The sequence below is a fragment of the Sander lucioperca genome, chromosome 2, assembly GCF_008315115.2.
Source record: "Sander lucioperca isolate FBNREF2018 chromosome 2, SLUC_FBN_1.2, whole genome shotgun sequence".
Classification (NCBI taxonomy): Eukaryota; Metazoa; Chordata; class Actinopteri; order Perciformes; family Percidae; genus Sander; species Sander lucioperca.
In genome coordinates this window covers 39735488-39761877 of record NC_050174.1, presented here as the reverse complement: position 1 = coordinate 39761877, position 26390 = coordinate 39735488, and the positions used below count along the sequence as shown (strand labels likewise).

Sequence of the window (26390 nt, the reverse complement as noted above, 5' to 3'; positions counted from 1 at the left end):
AAGTGAACGAGTGTGTGTGTGTGTGTGTGTGTGTGTGTGTGTGTGTGTGTGTCTTCAAAGGACAAGGACTATCAGAGCATCATGTTCTCTGTAATTAAATTCTAATGCTTCATTTGTTGAGATTAACTTTTGTGGATTTGTTTTATAATGTTTATGCCAATAATTATGTTTCTGTAATTTGTCACAAATCAAGACTATGAAGGCATGTTGTTGAATATGAATCAAGGGGCTATGGGTTGAGAATAAGGAGAAGTTGCTAGAATATCAATTGGACTTAAATGAATAGCCTTTTTTACCACAAGTCGTATTAGTTGTTGGCTGTTCTTTGTACTCCATGACGCATGGTCTTTTTAAGATCCTTTACATTGCCATAGTGATAGATTTTCTGTTTGAAATGTTTTCTCCACATTCTTTTCTTCACATGTTCAGAGCTGACCTTGCTACACTGCTGCAGAAAACACACTGTTCAATTGATCTGTAATTTAAAAACGATCCTTTATACACAATCCGAGACAGAAAAGCCAACAAAAATGTCTCACTGCAGTAAAGATTTGTATTTCAAGGCTAACTGTGACACATGTTAGAGTGAAAAGAATCCCTTTGTCATTTCTCTTGCTACTGCAGCTTGTTCTCTGGCTGCTTGTAATCGTCTGCATGTCAGCTGAACACTGCATTCAGTGTTTTAAGTGTGTTTCACCCTGAATGGTCTGCTAGTTTACCTCTGCTGTAGCACTACAGCCATGCCTAAGTATGGGTACTGACTGGGATGCAACACTGTCCAGACACAATCTTTAATGTGACAACACATTAGAGGAGTGTTACAGCATGTAAGACGGGACACTAATGTTAAAAAATTACAGTAACAGAACAACCACTGTAGTATATTGTGGTTCTCTAAGTCTTATATTGTGTTGGTTGTTGAGGAGGTGATGTACTGTACATAAGGGTGCTTCTACCTAGCAAACATGACACTATTAATCTTGTAGTAATGTCACTCAGCTAGAGTATAATGACTACTGTACTATATATACTACTACTATGTCAACTGAGCTAGTTGTTAGTATGTAGATATAGATATTTCCCCCCGTGTAGTTTTAAATTAATTTTGCAGCTGTATGAGATGTTTCTGTTTTTTGTTCGTCAGCAACTTAATTGCAGCTTCATGTCTGCACAGTGCTCAGAATTGTTTGTCACTTTATTATCACTTTTCTTTTAAGTGATGTTTCTTAACTCAGATACTAGTGCATGCGTGCGTGCATGCGTGCGTGTGTCTGCTCTGTGTAGAGCCAGCATTCAGTTGAGTATCAACCGCCTTTTTCAAGTGTTGAAGTGAAGAAAAAAGGCCAAAATGCTCTGTTATGTGAAAATGTTTGCAGGGGAGAGTGAGAGAGATAGAGGGTATTTGGCAAGCATAAAAGAAAGTTAAAGAATAAAGAAATCCAAGGTAATCTTAAAAATACAACTTTTAAAAGCTTCCATTGCTATGACAACCATTGAAATCTCTCAATGAAGCAAAGACGCAGCACAGCTTCCACTCAGATAACAGAAGACGCCGTTGAGTTGATGTTTTTTTAATTTAAACTTGTCACATTTGAAGCATTCAGCTAGAATACTTCTCTTTGCGGTGGTTCACCTTCAACTTCAACAAATTCCCAGCTGATGACAACCAAGTTCAGGAGAGAAATTCCTGGACCGAAACCTTGACAGTAATGCAGATCTTAGTTGCAGTAATGTCCTTAATGTGTAATGATATTCAGAAATTATTCATTTGTGATAATTTCATGGTGCAGAAATATTCTTTTGACACACAACATGTGCTAATTTCGTGCTCAGACCACGCTGGCTTTTGAGGCAAACTTTAGTAGAGAAGATTTAAGGTAAATGGTAATTGAACTGTATGAGAGGACAGCTGTCAAAAGAGAAAGGGAATGTAATCTCTAATGATAAGGCAAGGAAATACCACGTGGTCCAGACAGAGACTTTTAAGTTGACTTAAAGAAGCAGAAACTAAATATCTCTCACATCAGTTCAGGACATTTTCCAGTTGTGTTTTATTAGAACCTTTTACTGTGTCATAATATCATATTTGTGGGAATGTCATGCTCATTTGGGTTCAGTTTGAACTTTTACTTTCCCAGCATCTGCATTTCATAGACAGTGACATTCAGGAGGAGGCAGAGTGTCTGCATGTCCAAAAGAAAGCCAGAGGAAACTAAACCTGTGAATACCTGTCAGGTTTTATAGATCAGAGCCGATCATCTTACGTCGGGTGTTTTTTTTTTTGGTCCAATAAATTGGCCTCAATATTGCCCTTTGAATGTCTTCTCACAGACATATAGTCTTTACATCAAATGCATGTTCAACATTCAGCTTTGGACTGACACACCATTGTGTGTCTCACACGATTGTAAGATGGTTATAAAACATTTCATATTATGGACAGTGCACATTAAAGCTTTAGTGCGTAACTTTTTGATAATAATGAACGTCCGTTACATTCAAATCATTGCCAAATGAGTTGCTACAAAGCTAATTAAGACCGTCAGCTCCACACAACTCTCTCTGTATTTCTCAGTATGGCTATGTTCAGAAGATTGTGGCGTCCGGTGACTTTCCCGCGCAGAAACTCGAGTGAAGCTAATTACCTCTTCTGAAGAGTCCATCATGGTTTTTTAATCCTCCGTGTCCTCCTTGGCTACTAGCAACTGCGTGGAGGAGGGTGGTGCGCGATCACGTAAGGTTTGTATCATGTAGACGCGCCGACAGTTTTGTTGTCATTACTTTGTATTCTTCATGGGGGAGACAGAAACTACGCACTATAGCTTTAAAGCGACTACAAGGAAATTTAATTTTGGATTGAGACTGTTAAAAACCAGTTAAAAACTTGTATATCTGCTTTAATGATCATTACTGTAACTGTATTAGAAAAGGCAAGTTTAGGTTATCAGATGTATAACATTGTGCCACATTACAGGTACTAATTAAAGCCTGCAAACACAGACCCATAATATACTGTACGTCAACTCTAGTTTATTTACATGTATGTAGCTTCAAATCACAAGTTTGTCACACAGGGCTTTTAAATGGTGGCTGCATACTCTCTATCCATTAGTCTTGCATGGCCTATCTCCACAGCGTTGTGTCAGCGCTGCAGTATGGTCTGCTACACTGCTTAGGCCTGTAACAATGATTTAATAAGTGTTTAATCGCAATATTTACATAATCACCATTTCTTTGTTTAACCGCAATAAATTGCTAACATTAGCTAAGGTCCTAAGGGGTATGACTGTTGATGGTAATTGTCAATTTTATGTTAATTTAAGAAAAAATACAATGTTTTATGATAAAGTAAACATTGCCTCTTTACTATCGGCTGTGTATTTGTGTTGTTATTATTACATCATCTGGGTCACATGACAGTGATATATAACCAAAAGATGTATCCTGGGATTCATTCTAAACTTTATTTGTTTGAAAAATAAATATTTTTAAATTTGACTGAAGGAGACAAAAACTCTACAGCAAAATTTGGAATTGTTACAGCTCTAACGCTGCTTATCTATTCTCGGATAGGGGGAAAATCCTGTGGCTTGTTTGTATTTCTTTAAACCAATCACAACCCTCCTGGGTGTACTAAGCCCCAGATGCGTCGATGCCCTTACAAAATGGATAGTGGAGAGGAAGGGGATAAATTCCATTAGAAGAAGAACTAAAATGTTAACAACATAATAATAATAATAATAATAATAATATACAAGAACTACTTGCAACAAAAACAAGAAACAAACAAAAAGACAGAAATTCTAAAATCAAGACGTCCCATAAAGTAACAGTTTCTATAGACATTGGTGAAATGTTTTATTTTCAGGTATTGCTGAGTAAAAAGAGTTATATAATCATAAAGTGAGCTATAAATCATCAACATTGACAGACACCCCAGCATGAAGTGAGGAACAGATCATGTTTTACTGTAGCTCCTCTGTGTTACTGAGAGGGAGATCATACCGGGAAGTCCATCCATCACACTGACGGCTCCATATGTATAAAGTGGATGCTTTTATGTACAGAGCATATGGGAATGAAGAGGAACAGACCAGTGTGTAGATTTTTTTGTCAGTCTAGAAGACAAGACAGGAAGTAGAGACAGCAACAGAGAGAAGAGTAGAGAAACAACAAAATGTATACATTTTTTAAGAAAAGAAAAAGTTAATTTATTTCTGAATCTCCTTACATTGTTTGGTTCACTTCAGCATTAGAGGAGTCTAACTTGTCTGTGTGACACATTTCTGTGCAGGAAGGTTTTTTTTTGTGTGGATGTAGATGTACTTGTGGTCTCCCTGTATGTAGCCTCGCATTGCCAGACCCTCCTCCACAGCGCTACACAGGAGGGTCTGGCTAGTCCCCACAGCATTCCGGAATGGGAGAAAAACGTGCTCTGGTTTATTGGAATTTCTTTAAACCAATCACAATTGTCATGGGTGGCGCTAAGCGCCGCATGGAGCCCCAGCGCCGCTGCAAAATAGCCTCGGGAAAGAATTTTGTTTTGGTGAAATGTGTGCGTTCAAAAGTTGTTTTAGTCGTGCAACAGAAAACTCAGATTCGACAGATAGTCTAGCTAGCTGCCTGGATTTACCCTGCAGAGATCTGAGGAGCAGTTAACCATAGTCCTCAGAAATCCACCAGAGTTTAAAATTCCAACACAAAGAAAGTGTAAGGTAACAGACATCAGGCCAAAAAGAAGGACATATGGCGGATTTTCCGGCAGCAACGGAGCAATCCCGGATGTGGAAGGTCGTGGATATAGATTATCCTGTATATGAGCTTGGTCAGTTAGGACTGAAGCGCCTGGTCTGAGCTATGCCAGCTGCACAGGAGAGTTGTTCAGTGGAAAGTCCCTTTAGATCGAGGTGTCTATCAAACCTAACTGCTAATCAGGGAGTTTTTTTTCCCCTTCCTGGCAGAGGAATGACTGTTGATGAAGACTGTTATCAGAGCCTCCTTTCCCTTCATGACAAAACAGCTGTGCTTTCTCTAAATGTGCCAAGCACGAGAGCGACCAGCTTTCCCATTATCCACAGCCATTTGTGGTCAAGTGTCAACCATCACGGCTGAATGACAAAGCCCATCCGCTGTCCCTGAAGATGCACTTTCATCAATAGCTGATAAATACCAGCTCCGAGAAAACTGTTCAGAAGTCGATTAAACCCCAACTTTCCTAGAGGAAGCTCATCTTCTCCAAAAACTTGGCTTTCTAAGGTTAATTTGATTTCTTTTACTGAGAGTCTTGGAGGCAATTTATAAAATGATTGTTCCCTTTTAAGAGGACATTGAAGGCCTAAAGAGATGTATATTTTGGGATATGATTGCCTTGATTGGCAGATCTCTGACACTGACACTCTGGCTACCACACCTTCAGGCAGGATTCATCATCTTCGGCAAATTTTGGAGATTAATTGTATTAATCTGTGTCTTGTATAGTTTTGTCTGTATTTTCTTGTTGAGTTTTGCATTTTAAGGTATGTATCTATTGTTGAGTTTGTGTTGTGTACTGTCTTTTATCTGTTTAAGTGTTGAGTTTATTGTATTTTAACGGTCCATCTAGGGACGTGCATTGCAATTTAGCTTAGGCTATACATGCCGTGGTGTGTGGCATAGCTCTATGCTACATACTTGTCCCTATACAAATAAATATAAATAATAATAATAATACAAATAATTTGGATTTTCTAGCTGAAAAGAAAACTGACAAAGATGGTAGCAAGTGGTAAACTCAAATCCAGGTTTAAAATAAACTCCTCTTCCTCACACCCACAGGTATGGAAGATAATTTCTACCACTTGTAAAGAACCCCCCCCCCCCAAAACAACAACAACAAACAAACAAAAAAATTACAATTTTCATGATTGAGATTTTTTGTTAAAAACGTTACTATTTTTCCTTATATTACATCCTATATTATGATACACAACGAGGAGGAGTTATGGCATTTTCTTCCATTTATCCAATCCATTGAGTCTTTTTTATCGATCTGTCTATCTGTCTGTCTGTCTGTCTGTCTGTCTGTCTGTCACCACTTAGACCATAAAAACAAGCATTTTTCAAACCAATACAAGTTTAGGCTCCATACAGTTTTAACGGACACTTGTAGCACCTAATCAGAAATGAGCATTTTTTGGGGCCATGAATTATGTGAAAGTTTCTCATAATACTAAGTCATAAATACTGTATGAATGAGAGTATCTTGGTCACATCCAACATCAGATTCATTGTCAGTCTCAGATATGGAGACACTGGCAAACTGACCTAAATGCCTCTTTTTAAGAGTATAGTTTTTTAGTTTTTTAAGATATATATATATATATATATATATATATATATATATATATATATATATATATATGAAAATGAAATTGTATTATGCCTCTGGGATTATTTATGTTTTAAGTGTTGTGTGTATTGTGCTGTCATTTTATTGGACCATGAGTCCGTAATAAAGTCCTATTATTATGTATGAAGGTCAATATGACTGTCCCCCATCATACATCATACAACATATATTTATTACATCAATTGTAGGAACTGACAGGATTGCATTTCACTGGAGCTGTCTTTTATGATTTCATGTGACAAATACATTTATTGATTAACTGGTTGATAAAATATCATCATGACAAACAAGATACTGAGTCATAACAAGCCCTTTTATGAGATTATTTCTCATAGACTCAATAGCTGGAGCTTTATGAAATGCCTTCTCATATGCTGTCACAAAAAGTAATAATGATGAGAAAAACACCTACTGATGTGGTGGGTGTGTTTGGCACAGAAATCACATTCTGTTTGTATATACATGTGATGAATACATGGCTTTGTCCATGTATTTACCCTCTGAGGGTTTAACCACAAGGGGGCAGAGTGCAACATATAAAACCAAGTGCAGCTCACTGGTTAACTTTTGTCAGCAGGAGGTCCAGAGAGTGAGATGGTGATCGACTGTGATTTCTCATTTTCTGACTCTGAGGAAACAGTATAGTATTATGTTGCATGTTTTTACTTTGTCAAAAAATATGATAATTTCCATGTATTGTTATTGACGAAATGATAATTTAGGATGAATTAAGAACATCGGCTGTAGTAAAATCATACAGCTGTGTTGCGAAAATAACAACCAATAAGTGATTGAAGAAAAACGACACAACAGATTTACTGTAAATTATACTGCATTTATAAGATTTATATATTTGTAACTGTGTATCCAAAGAGATATTGTTCTCATGTTTCTTTGGATCAGGGCTGTTGCTTTCAATAAAAAAAAAAAATCCCCTATTGCATCGCTAGCTCTAAACACACGCACACTAGATAATAAGTAAGCTGTTCCCATGCTGTCGGAAATCTAGTCCTTTGTCAGCCGGCCTTGCAGAACATGCACACAAACAGCCCCTTTTTATCATTTCACTGTTAACATGACAGGGGAGAGGATAAGGAGAGGAGGAAAGGAAGGGAAGGTTAGAGGGAAGGAAACATTGGGAGTCAGTCGTGGCGGGGTTCTGCAGGGAACGGAGTGATGAGGATTTTCACACGACAGTAAGGGGGCGTCACCAGCTGTCGGTCATTGTATAAGCAGTCTGTCTGTCACCGCTGCTGGTCACCGGGCAGCAGAAGGTTCAGTGCATTGCTCCACAGCATGCATGTTTCATTTATTTGACCTCTCTGCAAGGGATTCGATCAGGGACTCTCCAGACTCCAGTGCTCTTCTATCTTTGTGAATACGTTTTAGATATATGTAAAGTAACAACATTTTCCCACCACAGAATACAGAAAAAGATTTTTGTTTTTTTCCACCTTGCTGAGAATAAACCGAAAAGATACCGTAGCTATGGATACCAGAAAAGACAACATAACGGCATGCACCGAAAACCTCATCATGCAAATTTAGCAAAATGCATGTACATAATATAATCAACAAAGAGCACTGCACACTAAAAGTATCACCAAAATCAGAGAAATATAAAATCTGGGTTTAACTTTTCTTAAAATTGTAAAAGACTTGACTCTAACTCATAGCTGTAGGTTTGCAGAGAGTCAATACATCAATTTACAGTAACCTGACAGCAACTTTGAGATTTTTTCTCAGCGTGTGCTTTGAGTTTGCTTTGATTTTTAATCAGTTCTCTAGCTCAAGTTTAAAAGAAAAAAGTAAAGTTGGTGGAATGAATTCAAAGCCAGACACAGAAAGTGCTATATGTAAAAAATAAAAATAATACAATGTAAAGATGGTGGGAACATCTCTCTCTACATTGTTCAATAGTTACACTGTAAACATTAGGCGACTTGATGGAGTGAGGCAGATTTCATTTTGGAGGAAAGTCTGGTAGATTTCTGTTCCAGTACAGCATGCATTTTAACTCTGTGCAAATATACTTTTGGCTGTGGTTTTGATTCCAGGAGGCTCATTCACATGAATAGCAATGAGATATTCTCGATGCTTTCTGCATTCAGGAAGAGGAGACCCCCTGCCATTCATATGCACACAACAGTGTCTCATACACACGGCTCATGGGCAGACAAACACGCATACACACACACACACACACACACACACACACACACACACACACACACAGATATACAGTCATTGCTGAAATCACTGCTCTGCATACATACATTTTCCTACATGCACACAATAGCAGAGGGGGTCCCTTGTCAATATGTGCATGTTAATAGTAGCTTGAGTCTCAGTGCAGACAATCACAATGTTTGCACACAGTGAATGTTGTGAAGAGTGAGATTCAAGGCTGAGAGTGTTGTGCAAAACAACCTAAACTCACATTTCTTGTGACCCACTCTGCAGCCAGTTATAGCAGATCATAACATTCACACTGAGGACATTTAGGAGTTTGGACAACATCTACGTCTTATCGGCAGCTAGCAACCCAGCTCTCTGGATGATCGGCCAGTCAATGTGTGTCGTCATCCTGTGGTGAGCAGTCTTATCTTGGCGAGCCCTTTGGTAATTTACCGCTGGCTCTGATGTCTGTAGCATTTTGATGCATGATAAACTTCCTTTTGGAATGAGTTTGTCTCTAAAGTTCATATTTTTATTGAACAGTCTGTTGTTTTTGGGGGTCCTTATACAGTATGTACAGATGTCACTGAGTTTCATTAAAAAAATATAAATATATATGTAAATAAACAGAGGAAGAACAGTGTATTACATTTTGCTTTATTTGTTACTACACATGAATATGAAATATGAATATGTATTTTCCGAAAAAGTCTGTTAATGGAACTTTTAGGAGTTCAGTTTTTTTTTATAGCACTGGTTAGAGTTAATCACCTGAGCTGAGCAGGCAGGTGGCGTATCTGTTATCCCAATTGATCGTACTCTGTCCTCTAGTTGTTGAACTTGCCGAGGTCAAACCCCCCCCAAGTGTGCAAACCCAAACTTAACATACTCTGTATTAAGACATAATATTTCTTTCCATTGTTTTGCAGACGATGTACAAATCTATTTGCCTGTAAAAAAACAATGAAAAGGACACTATCCAGCCTTTGTTGAACTGCTTGAGTGATCTCAAAATTTGGTTGGATCAGAATTTTCTCTGTCTCAATGATAATAAGACTGAAATTGTGTTTGGTCGTGCTGTACATTTTAGTGCCTGTGTAGATGCTCTTGGTACTTTAGGTTCCCATATTCGTCCTTTTACCAAGAATCTGGGTGTGATTTTTGACAGTGCTTTTAAATTTGACAAACGGATTAGTTCTGTTGTTAAAACCAGTTTCTTCCAGCTGAGACTCTTGGCTAAGGTCAAGCCCTACCTGCTACGCAAAGACTTCGAAAGAGTCATACACGCATTCATTACGTCCCGCTTAGACTACTGTAACTCTTTGTATGTTGGATTGGATCAGTCATCCCTTCGTCGGTTACAGTTGGTCCAGAACGCAGCAGCTCGACTTTTAACCGGGACTAAAAAGCGCGACCACATTACACCGGTTTTGGCCACGCTCCACTGGCTTCCTGTTTGTTTCAGGATTGAATTTAAAATTGTATTAACTGTCTTCAAGATCTTAAATGGGTTGTCGCCTTCTTATTTATCGGAGCTCTTACATGTCCACACACCTGTCAAAGGGTTAGGGTTCCAATCAGATGGTCCTTGATGTGCCCAGATCCAGGTTAAAAAACAAAGGTGACCGAGCCTTTGCAGTGGCTGCTCCTAACCTCTGGAATAGTCTACCTATTCATGTAAGAACAGCTCGGACCATTGAAAAGTTGAAGTCCTTGCTTAAGACCCATTACTCTGCATTGGCTTTCAATTGAAGTTGAGCTTTGATATCTTGACATATTTCTACTGTTGGTTATTTTGTATTGTATATTGTGTAGTGTTTGTGTATATTATCTCTTTGATTTTTGGAGCTTGTTAAGCATTTTGGTCTACTATGGTTGTTTTTAAACGTGCGTGTGTGTAAAAATTGAACTGAACTGAAGACAGCCCATTAGTCGTGTTGTAAACTATTCCTTTTGCTGATGCATTGCAGATTTTTTCCAGTAAACCGTTTGATGACCTACATCTGTATCAGTTCACACACACACACACACACACACGCACACGCACACGCGCACACACACGCACACACACACACACACACACAGCAACACTGACTTGTATCCACTTAGTCTAATTCCGTCAATAAACCCATGTCACCAAACTGCATCAGCGCTGATGTTAATGCTGTTAGTCAAAACTGTTAAAAGCTCACTGAGTTGACGTTAAGCTGGGAGGAGGGGGGCTCCCCCCCCCACAGCGCCGCCGTGACCCCGCTGACGCCTCATACCTCATTACCACAGGACGACGGATGCACTTAGGTCGCTTGTGCCCTTTATACACACACTCTCACTCTCTCTCACACACATTTCTGCATCTGACCTTCCACAGCAGGCGAGCACACTTCCTGATGAGTGTGTGACCCACTGAACTGGCTCACCTGCAGGGGTGAGGGGGTTCAGCAGTGAGGGGTTGCCGGGGTCGCCTCCCACTGGGACACGTTTAGCAGATTAGATTGGTTGATTCAAGACGAAAGACATTGACATTGACAAAAGACTTTTATCTGCAGTTGGTTCCCAGATAAACAGAAGTGAAATAAATGTGTTTTCTGTTAGTTTAGTTAAATGTAATGGGACCAGACAGAGACTATTATGTAACAGTAAACCTTTCTATAAATAGAGGACACACAATTTACAACCCAAACCCAGATAATGTGGAGGTCTTTTTTTCTTTTACATAAGCGTAATTATCATATACCCAAATATACAAAGTGGAGAAGCAAATCCTGTTATACCTGCCAAACAAATTAATTCATCTACAATATATGCATATTACACTGCCTCCACTCTAATCACCCACTGCTAATTACCAAAAATAGTAAGTTTTCACAATAAGGGATACATAATCTGTTTAAAAAGGGAAGCATAAAAATAACAACAAAAAATACCCTAAAATTACAGTTTCTTTACATACTTCTTGTTGGCCTGTTTAATTTCTTGTGGAGTGACGGAGAGAGAATACAAAAGAAAAAGAGAGACGGTGTGTTTTCACCTCAGTCAATTGATTTAGTTTCTCTGTGACCAATATCGAGAAACTCTGTGACCAATATCGAGAAACTAAGGACATATTTACACTCCCAAGAAAAAGAAACCAATTGATTTCAGTGATGCTGTGATCTTCCCTCCACTTCTCACTTTTGTAACGAGCGTGTCTCCTGACCTGACTGTCATTGAGACGGAAACATGGGTGTGCACACTCCCAACAGGAAGAAAAAATGCATGGGTTTTGGTGATCTTTGCTATAGGGCCACCATCAGGCTGGACACCCTTATGTGTATAATTATTACATCTAACTTTGTAGCTAATTTATTTTCTTCCTGATGAATAGTGGCTGCGGTCGAAGTAGTCCAAAAAAAATTACGTCTTTTTCCTAACCATTTTTCCTTGGCCTCGATGGAAAATGTCAAAGTCAAGGAATGATGTGAAGGAGAATTCATAAGGACTTCATAAGGAAAAGACAACCGCTGTGCTAACAGAATCCGACTGCACTTATAGGCTATGTAATTATGCGACTGCGGATGATGATAACGTGGGCCTGGCATGGTGAAACTACAATGTTGCGAAGATGATCTACTAAAAGCGAATTTTAGATACTTCATCCCAGGCATTATTAATTTTTTTTTTATTTTATTTTATTTTTAAACAGGGACAATGCACAAGTTAACATTAACCTTGTATAAGAACAAGGAGAGATGCATTGTACCAGGTTGTAGCACAAGTGCTATTTTCCGCCCGCAGTCCCTTGGCAGGTCAGTTAGACAATAAAAGATTCCACGCAGGTGAAATACAAAACATCAAAATATACAATTATTTTACAACCACAGTCACACCTAATTTACAATTAAAACTATCATGTGCTCAATTGTTCCACCTTCCTAAAACCAACCCCCCCCCCACCTCTTTCCAACAAAGCTATGCAATCAAAATCCTTACCTCTCCCAATACAAACACACACACACACACACACACACACACACACACACACACACACTTCATAAATGTGTACAATTTTGTTGTGACAGTAACCATGTTTTTGTCAAACTCGAAAAGGTTTGAGGATTTGTACATGTTGTACATTGTACATTACTGTGTTGTTCCATGCATGCTCTATAAACATGGACAACCAAGGTGAAAAATGTGACTTTATTACCAAGGTTGGAATTTAAATTTAAAAAAAGGAATATAAGCTACCAGTCACAAAAGTGAAATTAAATAATACTCACCCTCCTGTCCACTCATATTTATCAAAGAAGGTGAAGTCCACACAACAGCTTCATGCACAACGTTTCGGCCCACAATTTGGCCTTCCTAAGGTGTATTTGATTGCCCAACACTCATATTTATCCACATGAATCCCTATTATTATGACTGTATAACAAATTGTTCAATTTATGCAAGGTAGGCATTAAGTTTGTTTTCCTAAACGGCCGAATGGTGCGTCGCTTTAAGTGTTGCTGTGTAAATTGTGGGACGGCATTATCTCCTTTCCTTTGGTAAAGGATAGTTCAGTGTACTCTGTATAGTAAATGAGATACGAAAGGAAGCATTGAAGCACCTTTCCTTTGCATTTAGAGAATTCAACCAGCTCTTGGTTGGCTTACACTTTGATATTTTCACTCAGTTAGGAACCTTCCTAAGCAAGAAAGACTTTTCGAACACAGCCAGTAACTTGCGTCTTCAGTTTTTCTTTGTGTGTCTGTGCACACAAGTGATCCGACTCTGCTAGCTTTTTGCGTTCTCATTTGACGCGAATGTTACAAACAGCCATCAGCCGCGGCCCGATGACAAAAGATGGGAGATTAGATGTCTGGAACTAAAACGGCAGAACCAAAATGTCACGCTGTGCTTGTGATCAGATGGAAAAGACACAATGCAATTCTCTCTCTATCTCATTCCCCCAGTTCTCATTTCCCTCGCCCTGCCGTCTCCTCGACCTCGTCCCTCTCCTCCCATCAAAGATACGTTCAGTCATAGCCAACGTGCCTCTCTCCTCTCTGCACTGTAATACTCCTCTAAAGGTCACAGCAATTGTCTGCCTGAGTAAAACAAAAAGAAAACCAGTTTATTCTTAAAACCTCCAGGAACATGTTTCAGCTTTTCCTGAAAGAAACCATCCCATCATGAGAAAACCCACTGAGTTACACAAAGCCCGGAGAAAAGATGTCAGGCTCTTTGTATCAAAGGTAGATAGACCCCCCCCCCCAGTTTCCATCAACCAAGTCTGGGATAAATAAATCAGCTCCATGCAGCCATCGACCCCGTCAGCTGAAAGCTGCTGCTTTAGTGTACAGCAGAAATGTGGGCAGCATTTGACCACCTGCTCAACTGTCACCTTTACTCCCCTCCCTCACCCCAATCTCACACCTACTCTCCCTCATACCCCCAAAAATTTCCATCTGGTGCAGCTCGTAAAATAAAAGCCTGCTTCCTCCTGAAGGTTTTACGGCTGATTCCTGGTTTCTTTCTTTCTGGATCAAATAATATCTTTGTTGGGGTAGAAGAGGCGTGTACGATTTTCTTTTTTTTTTGTGTGTGTTGTGTGTGAGAAACAACACATCAAATCATCAAAGGTTTGAGTGTAAGAGTGTGTGTCTGTGTGTAATTCTGTGTTTTAAAAGAAAAGAGAATCTATACATCAAACAATATCTTTGCCACTTGAAGATGTGTGTGGGTGTGGGTGGTTGTTGAAATCTTAGAATCTCTAGATCAAATAATGTCTTTCTAGTGCTCTAAGTATGTGTGTGTTCTTGTCTGGGTGTATTTGTGTGTGTGTTTGTCCCCACATGGGAATTCATTACCATTCTGCCGAGTTCTTTTCTTTGTAAATAACTCCTTTGGGAGCTTCACATCGAGCCTTTTAAAGACTCATTAGGATTCGTTGTTTAGTCGTCCCCTATCTGAACATGTTCGTCTCTAAACGCCACTAATAGCTCCATTCGTCTTAATGCTCGCAGTTTAAATGCAGCCACTTACATTTTTCAGCATTTATGTGATGTTAATGCAACAAAACAACTAAGAGTGAGGGCAGCCAGGACAGAATCAAGCCCAATTATCTATGGCTATAATGGAGAGAAATAAATCATTCTACTCCTCTCTTCTCTTACCTTGTCAGATGTTTTATTTTCACAATTTCTATCATTAAATCAAAATCATTCATTTCATTAGATCTCTTGTCATGATAATGAGAGTCTGGTCACATGATTATTAGAAGCCTCCAAGCAACAACCAACATGAATGAAAGCTAAAACCAGTGTCACCAGAGACTACTACTACTACTACTACTACTACTACTATTACTACTACTGTAGTAGTAGTAGTAGTAGTAGTAGTAGTAGTAGTAGTAGTAACTAAAAGGGCACTCGGAGAGCGCAGACCTCTGCCAAGGCCATGCTCCATCTCGCAATATTAACGAAAGTGAAAAATCACTTGTGTATCCGCACCGTTATTCAGATCCGCTCCAAAATGTATTGAGTTCTGCCTTGGCCCATGCTTCACCGTTCCAACATTTCATTTCATGAAATTCGGGCCAGTAGAGTTTCCGTATTCCTGCTGACAGACAAACAAACTAACAAACAAACAGACAAACCAACAAATCAAACCGAAAACATAACCTCCTTGTTGGAGGTTCTCTAAAACAGAAAAATACTGTTTCGGTAATATGAAATAATACATATTTCTGATGACACTCTATACTGATATTCTCCATAATAGTTTTCTGTCTCCTCTGCCTCCCTGTAGTGCCGGGGCCAACCCCATCTCGGGCGGAGGTCTTCCTCCAAACAGCGGGTAAGTAAACACTGGAATCCTTAAATGACTTCTTGTTTTTGTTTTGTGTCTCTGTGTTCTCCCATAGTGTTCTCCACGCTCAAGGAACAGGATGTTCTCTCTCTCTCACACACACACACACACACACACACACACACACACACACACACACACACACACACACACACACACACACACACTAAACACTGCGTGGCTCAAAACATCACATGATAGCTGTGATCACGTAGACTGCAAGTCTGTGATGCTGCAACGTTAAAGAGGGTTTAAATGCAGCATTACACATAATTTTCATACATCCTTTACAAGTAACTTATACTCAAGATTGGACCTCTGATCAAGTTAAAGTTGTGTGGAGCCTTGCTGGGAGTGAATTGAGGTAATGAATTCCCACAACAACCTTAAGCTGACCAAAGGTGTGAATCAAAAAGTGTGTGTGTGTGTGTGTGGAAGACCTCATGAGGTTAGCATGGACAGTGGGCAACATGCTTGAGCGCCTTTGAAGATGGTATAACACACATTTACACGCATGCGTGCTTTCCACTCAGGTCTGAATGCTGCAGGCCACTGCTTTGATCTTCTCTCCATGTTTCACTGCCATCCTCCCCATTTGCTCTCTCTTATCTTACCCTTTCTTGTCCAATGTCATCCCTTTTTATCTATAGTATATCATACAGTATCACAAAATTCAGAAAACCTTCATTGGCATAAAAATACCATTCTATCACATCATCTTGAACCAGATAAGTTAGTGATGTGATTTGTAGAACCTGTAAATAATAATCCGGCCACTTGAGCTCATGAATGGGCTAATTCCCCCTTGCTCTTCTTTCTGTGTTTCTCAGCTAATCACTGGCTGTCTGGGAATGCAGCCAAACACATCTTTAATCTTACTCTCTCTCCTTATTCTATTTAACATTCTAGTGAGTATTGAACAAAACTGAGTCAGTTTGTGTTTCACTGAGCGGCCCTGTGAGGTCGCTGGGCATTTGGAGGTGTATCGCTTGCAGTTACCTCATCTGTGGATCAAAGCAGAGGAAAGACACCCTACATTGATCATTTGAGAAGCATGAGGTCAGCACTGGGCTTCTTGTTTTCTTTCTGGCCAGGTCTGCTGAAACCCCAGGAGTGCTACTGACACGGAGAGGCAGGAGAGGTTTCTTTAATGCTTGTGCCAAGTAAACAGTTGGGATAGATGTTACTTGCCTGAACCTGCTACTATGTAGTGCCTCCATTGCGTCAACTGCTTAAGGATAAGTCTTGTTTTTTTTTATTGTCAACAAACCCATGAAAAGACTAAAACCAAATATGATTTGAGCTCCATTGTCGTCCAAACACATCAATGAGCCACACAGTTGCACTGGGTAACATGTTCCTTCATTACCATAAACACACACACACAGTGTAGTTTATTTTGACTCAATCCTACATACACTGTCCTGCTGCCATAAATACTTAGCCTACTAAAGCGCCAAATGTATATTAATCCACCATTGAAAATAGTCTCAAAAAAATGCATGATATATTCCTGTTTGGATGCTGTTTGATTAGGACTACAGTGCCTAGCTGTTTTGGGGAAATTATGTAGACATTTTTAACAAATAAAAGTATAAATTTGTGACTTTTTTTTAAAGGGTTGCAACATACTTTACCAATGTACAAAAACATGGCTATCATGTTCCAAACACAGTTTTGTATATAAATAATGGCTACTGTATTCTAAAACTTACCTCTGAAACTAAAACACCTGTGTTCTTAAGGTAGCATGATACAAAAGGCTCATCATTTTCAGGTTTAACTAATCTCAGAGAAGAAATACAAAGTACTAATACTACTACTACAGGTCATTCAAAATGACCTGTATTTCCTTTAAGAGAATTGGATCAGTTTAAATGTTAGTGTATTCATTAACACTAAATTAGATCATCAAAAAGAGAGAAAACTAAACATTAATACTTTTCTAGATCTTGCAAGAAATTGGTCAGACTGGACTGCCATAACAGTCGTCTTAGACCAAAGAAGCACAGATCAAAGAAGATAGATTTATCCTGTCGTAGGACTGAAATGTCTGCATTTGCATGCATAGGGTGTGTTATACTGCAGGCCTTTTTAGGTTTAGTTCATAAGCCACACAACCGATAATTGAACTGAAAAGAATAAGAACTTCAAAAGAGGCAAATATGAGCTCTAGAGAAGAAGCAAAGAAAGCTGAAGCACTTCATTAAAAGGCCTCATGCCTCAGGTAAAGGAAGAGGGAAATAATAAATGTAAATGTCAAACATTGGTGGAATGCAAAACAGAAACCCAATTACATCAAGAAATTAAACTCATACAAACAACTGGATGAATAAGACATAAAGACATTGAAAGTAAAAAATGCCCTAGTTAGAACTAAAATAAATCGAGATCATCATACAGTATATTCTGTAAAAGGCCTTTAGAATTGTAAAATCAATGTAAAAAAAGAAGAAGACATAATCACCAACGCCTAAGCTGTCAGCTGGACACAAAGGTTTGTTTTGGAGGATGAATAAAGTGCAGGTTTGACATTTGAGCTATTATATGTTTAGAACTTAACCTTTCCATGATAGATGGAGTTGGTACAGACTCAGGGCAGTGGATACGGAACTGCTGCTACTGTTCCGCTCTGAAGACTGATGGCTTCACAGCTGTTTGGGAATTCTCCAGGCGATAAACACAAACCACCGCAGGAGGACAAACCGCTACAAACCCACACGTCAGCAGAGACTGAAAATATTTCATGGGAAACGACATTTCCCAAACAACATTTTTCACACCAATGTCCTGGGTGGATATGACAACACACCTGGTTGAGGCTGTAGTGTTTTGGTCACAAATGTACATGTGTAATATATATCATGTTTAAGACACTTATATTGGCTTATATTGGCTATATTTGTCTCCACAGGAACTTTTTCTACAGTCAGGGCCAGATGTACTAACGCTTTTGCGCCCACTTCAGGGGTATTTGTTTCGCAATGTGCGCGTAAAAGCATGGCGAGGTATGTACAAACAGGCCACACTGAGGTAAAAGCGCAGACTGCCTGTCGCGGGAACTGAAAATGGCAAATTGCGCTTTTCCGTGTCCTGCATATGCATTCATGGGAGGCTCAAGGGGAAAGTGGGAGTTTTCCATAAAGAGTTGGGAGGGGAAGCGTAAAGTTTGCCTAATTATGTTTTCCGCGGTATGTACAAAAACCTCCCATGAAAGCGCATCTCTATTTTGCGGTGAAAATTGTCCGCCTCTTAAAAGCAGGTGTAAACCTGGAAGCGGGTTTCCTCTCATATGCCTCCTGGTGAAATGGCAGCAGTAATCCGAGCAAGACGAAGACATAGGCCAAGGAGACGAGCTGAAAGAGTTTTTGCCACAAGGATCCCACTTTTTCAGTTGAGTGAACACGAAATATTAAAGCGTTGCAGATTAAGCAGCCATGCAATATTACAGTTAGGCTACTGGAAGAAATCAAAGATGACATTGAATCTCCGACTCAGCGTTCACCTTCCATTCCAGCAGTTGTTAAACTCCTCGCTACATTACAAATATTGGCATCAGGATCATTTCAAACAGTCATAGCATCAGCAGTGGGAATATCGCAGTCTGCAGTCAGCTGTATCATAGCACAAGTACTTAACGCTTTGCTACAGCGCAATTTACGGTATAGTGGGCGGAGAAAGGCGCTGATTACCCGATGAACTGCAGGTTTGGTAAATACGACGTAAGCTGAAGTATCACAGCGTGCGCTTTCTGCGGGTTGACCATGGCGCTGATAACGCTACATTCGCAAATGTACATACATCTGGCCCTCAGTGTATATTTTAGGACGGGAGCAGTACCAGCCATTCTTGAAATATTAATGGCGCTCATTATTTTCCATAAAAAAAGAAAGAATCCCAGTGTGGCACAAACAGTGTAGTTCCTAATTTGTTGTTTTCCTAATTATTTGGTTGGACTCTGATTTGCAGCATAATTGTCTGCCCATCTTAAAAGCCTTACTCACTCAGGGGTTTTCACCTATCATGCCTGATTAGACACCTTCTCAGGATGATGTGGATGCGTGCAAATGGGGCTTGATTGACATCTCTGTCACTTTCCTGTTAGCTTTGTCAGGATGACTAAAGACGTAATCATAGTAAAAATCCGTTCATCATTAATTCCAGTAATGAACAGAGTGAGACACAGGTGTCACACATTGATTGTGCCTGGTTTGCTTCATGAAGAAGTCTTTCTAATTGAACTTTAGACCTTTGCTAAATTTCAAGATTCATCATTGTCCAGGTTTTTGTTTTGTCCAAATTTGAGAGAGTGCATGGGATTGAGTTGTCATTCAGAAAGCATCTAATTGTTTCTATTCTTGTTGATATGATGATGCTATTTTGTTTGCAGTGCGTGCAATGACATTGATAGAGGGTAACAGCAACAAAGTGATACAAATAGATAAAGATGTATATGTATACATCTTAATTTGAGGAATGCTGTTGATAGTCTGCTATCTGTGCGATGTGTGCAACTGCTCTCATATTATTTCCTTTCCCACCTGCAGCAACATTCATGATAAGGCCAATATTGATGCTGCAACTGCTGGAAAAAGGTTAGTTTTACAAACAAACAATTAGCAAAGGATTCTTTAAAGAACATTAACTGTTTTTAATAAGGAACTTCGGGTACAAGAGTTTATATCTTCACCAACCAGTACATTTGTCAATAACTCTACAGGGTGACCCCCTTTTCCCTCTTCATTGACAAATCTGCTTCATACAAGGCTTCCTGCAGAGGCCTGATTCCATTTTAATTTCCTCCCAGACCTACAGTATGCATGCCATCTCTGCATTAAAGCCCACAAGATTATTTTCCAATTTAAACATTGTGTAGTCAGCTTTGTTTTTTATTATATAGCACAAGGTAAACACTTTTCCGTTCTGATTACGTTTGCTCTGAAAAAGCTGATCATCAATCTGCTGTGTTATTTCAGAACGAGCCCATGGAGTGCATTTAAGGGTCAATGTAGCCTGATTAGTTTGTGTTTTGCAAAGATAAGCAACATACCTTTTGTTTTTTATTATTGTGTTTAGCTACTTTCTGAACTGATGTTGTTTGATACCAAAGTGGATTATCTTTATTCATCTTAGACTGTAACAAGAGCAGGAAAAATGGAACTACTGTTGACATCAGCAATCAGCATTTCAATAATACGATTTTAAAATATATGTAGAAAATATCTTCATCTCTTCTTTTTTGATCAGTTATGGATTTTTGATTTAAATATACATACATACATACATATATACATACATACATACATACATACATACATACATACATACATACATACATATTTTACTGTCATTCTAAGCCTTTACAGAAATCAGAATAAGGGATTGAAGAACCGGCCTACATGGCAAATGAAAGGTTCAGTAGTCAGTCTCTAAACAAAGTCAAAATAATACAACTGACTCTAAATGCACATTCAGTATGACCTGCTTTATGATGGACCGAGACACATACTCCAGAAGTCTTTTCAAACTAGGCAGCTGTTGCACAAATTATATAAACTTTGACCCAGTTTTGTATAAACATGACACCTTCTCAAGGCTCAACATATTGGACAGGTAGCGGGAGAGGTTTTGGACATCTCAGGAATTCATGTGCTGCAAATAATGTGCAGAGATATGCAGTATTGGGGGATTTTGAGATGGAGACTTTTTTCAGTGCATACTCTTGACATAATCTGTGTTGGCACAGGCTGCCTGTTTCTTTTTGAGATGGTTGTTGTTACGTAAGTTAAAGACCCTTTGTAGTGAAAGCTCCTCAAGATACTAGTCTAAATCTGTACTGAACAGCTTGGCCTCCAAACATTCTTACCAGCAGCTTTTTTATTTATCATAAAGCTGTTGGAGCAGCTGATCACAGTGTGGCTCAGGTTTAAACATTGACTCCTATTTGATATTTGATCGTTTTGAATCAGAATTAGCAAACCTAGTATCACTGACTGTTTACATGCACAATATTCCAGTTTTTGCCCTTATTCCGAAAAAGACGATATTCCGACTAAGCTGTTTACATGGCTAATGAAAGTAAGTATTCCACTAATATTCCCGTTTACGTGTAGCCGTGCAAAACAGGATTTTTTCAAAGTTTTCCAGCGGTGGCGGACTTGTTGGACCGTGCGAACACAGCCTCCCTCTTTCATTCCTTCCACCAGCTTCTCGAAAAAGTCGGCGTAGCGATGTGTGCGAATATCCAAAAACCTGTTGATATCCAAGTCTTTGATAATTTTTAAAAGTAGCTGTGTTTCTCCTTCTTATTGGGTCTGCAGCCTTGCAAACTGTTGGCTGGTTGGTTTGTTTACAGCAACCATAGCAACGCACAGAGCTGACCATAAACCGTAAACAGGCAAGAGGCCGTAAACCACGATTAAAAACCCAGATTGAGACGCATATTCCGAATGCGTTGTATACACGTACAAAGAATGCCTCTAAAACCCGAATAAAAATAAAATATATCCCATGTATTAATTAGAAAATACTATATACGGAAAAAGGCCAAATTTGGAATATCCAACTTGAATATGCTGTTTACATGATATCATTTGGAATAATAGTGGAATATTGGTGTGCATGTACTTTTCATACACCAGCAACTTAGACTGGCATGGAGGAATTCAGTCAAAACTCAAAAGCCTCTGGTCATTTGCAGGTTAGAAGACCTCTAGGCGTCTATTAAAAAAGGGTTACATTATGTTGAAATTGAAAGTTTTTTTTGCACATCTTGCTTATACTGTACGTATAACCAGTGTTTTAACAGTATTTTGATGACTACACGTCAATATGTAACAACTTCTGCAGGATCTTGACACAATTATTGGCAAAAAAGACAAAGCTGGGGTGCCCTGGTAGCTCACCTAGTTGAGTGTGTGCCTCATGTCCTTACCCCCAGTGGCCCGGGTTCGAGTCAGACCCGTGGTCGTTTGCTGCATGTACAAAGCAATTAGTGAAATTGTTTATATACAGGTACACTACAGGGTTAGTATGCAGATTTAAGTGAGAAATCAGAAAAACACATAATCAATTCTCAACATAGTGTTTGTGTAAAAGAGAATGCTACTTGGCTTTGCAGGACTAATCATTTAGGATGCAGAAGAGAGGTCAGTGGGGTGAAAGGCTATGGGTCTCCACTTGGTTGTAGGTTGTAAACATGGAAATCCAACTTTACCGGGTCATCTTGAGTTCAGACCAGTCCCTGTCATCAAGATAATAACCCGTCAGATGTCATAGATCAGAGGTCTCCCAGTGGTCATCCTCTATCAGCATCTGTGTGGTTGTAAGATGTCACAGGTCAGGGGTTACAGGTAGTAGTACTGCTTTGAGGTCCAAGACCCCAAAGCAATTATCTTATGACTGGAAAGGAAAGTGCTGAGTGGCACAGAGGAAGGTCTAAATGTTGTTTTTGTTCACTAGATGTGTGCTTGTTTATTGCTTCCTTCCTCATATCATCCTTTCTTTTGCTATTCTTCATTTTACTTTCCTTCTCACAATCTCTCTCTAACTCCTCAACCTTAGGCAGCTTTTGCAATAAAGTTGTCTGCAGTAATATTGGTTTTGAAATGACCAGGGATGTCATTTACTCTGCCCTTCCAAATGACTGACAGTATTGTGATGTTTCCATGCGTTAAACTCACAGTTCCCATCAGTGTAGAGGACGCCCCAGCGTTTTGTTTTGCCAGAGCCCCCCTGCAATGCACCATGCTGCACCACTGGACAATGAATGAGAAGGCAGCGTTTTCATGCAGGGCTCAAGTCGGTCCTAAAGGGATAGTTTGGATCTTTTAAAGTGGGGTTGTATGAGGTATTTATCCATAGTCAACGTATTAGTAGATGACGGTCAGCACGTCTCCCGTTTGGAAGGGCAGCAACAGCTAAACGTATTTTAGCCACTTAAAAAAAAATCTATATCAGTTTAAGTGTACGCTATGTTTAGAATTTTTTCACAGCTTTCCCTGGCTGTCAGATAACCCTTTCTGACAGTGAACTGAAGCCGTTATATCACTCTCTTCAAAGCCACCAGACTCCTTTTGACAAAAACAGTAATTTTACCAGTAATTTTACCTCAAACACATGAGTTGTTGGTCTACCGCTGCCTTGATTAATTAGCTTGTTTCATGTCTCATGGCTTTGAAGAGAGTGATACAGAAAGTTAAAATATTCTAAATGTAGCGTACACTTAAGCAGATATTGATTTTGTTAGGTGGTCCTTTTTTATATTGCTAAAATACGTTTAACCAGTCCAAGCATCTTCTTACGAAATACAAGAAAATATTTTGTAACAAGAACATTAAATTTGCTATAATTACTGCATACAGGCTGTTTATGAATACCCTGTCCATAGCTGCAGTCTGAAAAAAATAACCTTGTGACTTTTCTTGCAGCAGCCCTCACTGCTTTCCCCTTATAATTCCTAAAAAGTAAACTGAACTGATGATCTGTACAATATGTTTTTTTTATTTCATATTTCTCTGCACTACCCCATAAAAGATTCATAGAACTCAGCCGGAGCCTGTATTAATAACTAATAAGAATAAGTGATATTATGGAACAGCTGGTACGCTGGCTTAGCAGAGGGTCAAAAATGTTTGACATTGCACTGATCACGCCGAGACAAAATGTCCACTCCTGACGCAGAAGGCCATCTGACCAAGAGTAAAAATGGACCAGTTCTGCTGGTATCATCCAAGGGACTTGTAAATTATATTGGTCATTACGTGTGTCATTCATGCAGTGTATGGTCTGCTACAGCTCGGTGTAATGGCTCGTGTAGGCTGCATGGTACTGTTAAAGACGACTGTTTTCAGAGTTGATCTCTTGATCCTCTGTCTAGAAAATGCAAATGGCTCGCAACCTCCAGGATTTAATCGGTTAAATCCCTCTTTTTCGCTAATGTGGTTTAAGAGGATTTCCTCTATATGTTATTATGGCATCAGGCAAGTCATTGCCTGAGCAGAGATCATTTCCTTTTTTATAATATCAGCATCATATGTTTGACCCTATTGTTCAGTAAAAATATCCTCAAGGGTTCTTTTTCTCCACAAGCGTAATGACACACAAACGAACAAATCGAACACACACTTGCATACCTCTACCAAAAGGAGAATACAACATCTATCGTGGTAGCATCAAAGTGGCCTTTCCCATTGATTTCCTGTTTCTGTGTCACAGAGAAACAGGTTGGCTAATAGGGTTGAGTTATGCAACAGCATGCAGCTGTAGGCTTTTACCCATAAATCTCTGCCAGTGCTCAACTGGAGGAGATTAAAGTTGAGCGAATGCCCACCCTGACAGTAGCAGCACATGGAAGTGGGCGCTGCAGGGTCATTTTCAGCTGTTTTTCACTCTGCTGGACAAGCGAGAGAAACTTTACTTGAGATCTGACTTTTTATCCATACTCACGGAGATACAGAGTTTAAACAATTGTTGTTTGTTTGGCTGCCGTTCCCTAACTGATTAATTTGTAAAGCTCAAGAGTTGTGGGTGCTAATCACAAGAGAGCTGAATCAACCGTCTGTAAAAGCACTTCTGTTTGCTCTCCATAATTCGTATTTGTTTATAGTCTCATCGCCTTGCCTCTGAATGCTGGGACAAACACTGTTAATTACATGCTTGGTTCGGAGAGCTCACCGTTTCTTTTAATCCAGTTATTTCTCTGCATGTAGAGCCTGTATGCCTGTGTGGAGGAACACCCTGAGATCTGGCTGGTTTACGTCTCTTTGTTCAGTGTCGGGTCATCATCTGACTTGTGAAGGGAAGCACTTATTTCTGCTCTGTCTGCTTTTTCGGGTATTTAAAACTTTTAACTTTAATTAGCGTGCATGTGCTGCGCACATCCAGGTCCACATTAGATGCAGAGGATTACCATTACTCTCGGCAAAGGCACCTGTCCCGCCGCAATAAATTTTGATTTTTTATTAGCGTCATTATTTCCCCCATGCCATCAGTTGCACAGCTCAGCAGGTTTCTGCTCGGTCGCATCTTCTTGCCAACAGATTTATTTGTTTTACCTTGTTGGATCAATTGTGTCCGCCAGACTTGGCTGATACGGGAGCGACTGTTGTTCAGCAGAGACCCAATAATATATTGCCTTGTACTGTCAAAGAGGTCTAGTCACAACAAAGACAGGCCATACAGTGTTTCCATTGTCACTCATAGACTCGTATGTTGGAGACCATGAGTCTGAATTTCCCCCAAACCCCACTCACCTAAAACCATTTTGATTTGAAGTTTTTTTAATTGAACTGTTAAATCATAACTTACTAGAAGTAATTTAGTCTAATCTTTTTGCATGATGGTCCTTTATAGGACTATGCCAGACATAAAACTGGTAATGAAATGCTAAATACTTTTATTGTCTATAGTCTAAGTGCACTATAGTAGGTCTTTCAAGAGAAAACAACTACCACTGCGCTTTTAGCAAGGCATTCATCCCCCAGTTGCACAGCAGGGCTGGTCTGTGGCTGGCAACATTTAGGTGTTAGGGGAGTTAGGTGACCTTTCAGCTCAGAAAACTCAGAAAGTCCCTTTATAAACCTATTGTGTTGTGTGACAGACTCTAAGTCCAAGTTTAATAGCCATTAATTTGCTGTTTGGAGAAAAAACAAGCATGCTCAGTCTACTTTCCTTGGAGAATCAATAACTGTGATTTTCCTGCCTCATTGCATAAAATGAGCACAATATACTCGATGTGTCAGATTAAAGTGTGCCGATCAATACCGATGATTCATGATTTCTTACCATGTTTTGGTGCATGCATGAAAAGTAACAGAACCTTCTCTTTCCTCTCTTCAGCCAACAATCTTTGGGACATTAACCAATGAGAGAGCGCTGTTTGACAACAGACTGGTGAGTCACCTCGATGTGCATTTTTTTTCTTTACTGAACAAAAAGGCCATTTATTTTTTGAGGGTGTATGGGTGAAGTTGGGTTTTAATTGAAAAAA

The 26390-nt window shown here is 39.4% G+C and overlaps 1 protein-coding gene and 1 long non-coding RNA gene across 4 annotated transcripts in view; one reads left to right on the top strand and one right to left on the bottom strand.

The window, feature by feature from the left end:
• The window catches only part of rasgef1ba (RasGEF domain family, member 1Ba), a 134311-nt gene that overhangs the window by 5230 nt on the left and 102691 nt on the right, over positions 1-26390 (top strand). For both annotated transcript variants that reach the window (XM_031305173.2, XM_031305174.2), the window contains exons 2-3: positions 15341-15388; positions 26240-26293. In XM_031305173.2, coding sequence (XP_031161033.1) covers positions 15341-15388; positions 26240-26293 — 102 coding nt within the window. The remainder of the gene's footprint in view (positions 1-15340; positions 15389-26239; positions 26294-26390) is intronic.
• LOC116053950 lies at positions 1471-12672 on the bottom strand. Of its 2 annotated transcripts, XR_004896320.1 has the most exons (4): positions 12584-12672; positions 10816-10826; positions 5244-5247; positions 1524-1534 (listed from the first exon to the last, which is right to left on the bottom strand). It is a non-coding gene; the product is annotated as an uncharacterized LOC116053950 (long non-coding RNA). The 2 variants fall into 2 exon arrangements; XR_004896321.1 differs by lacking the exons at positions 1524-1534; positions 5244-5247 and adding an exon at positions 1471-1481.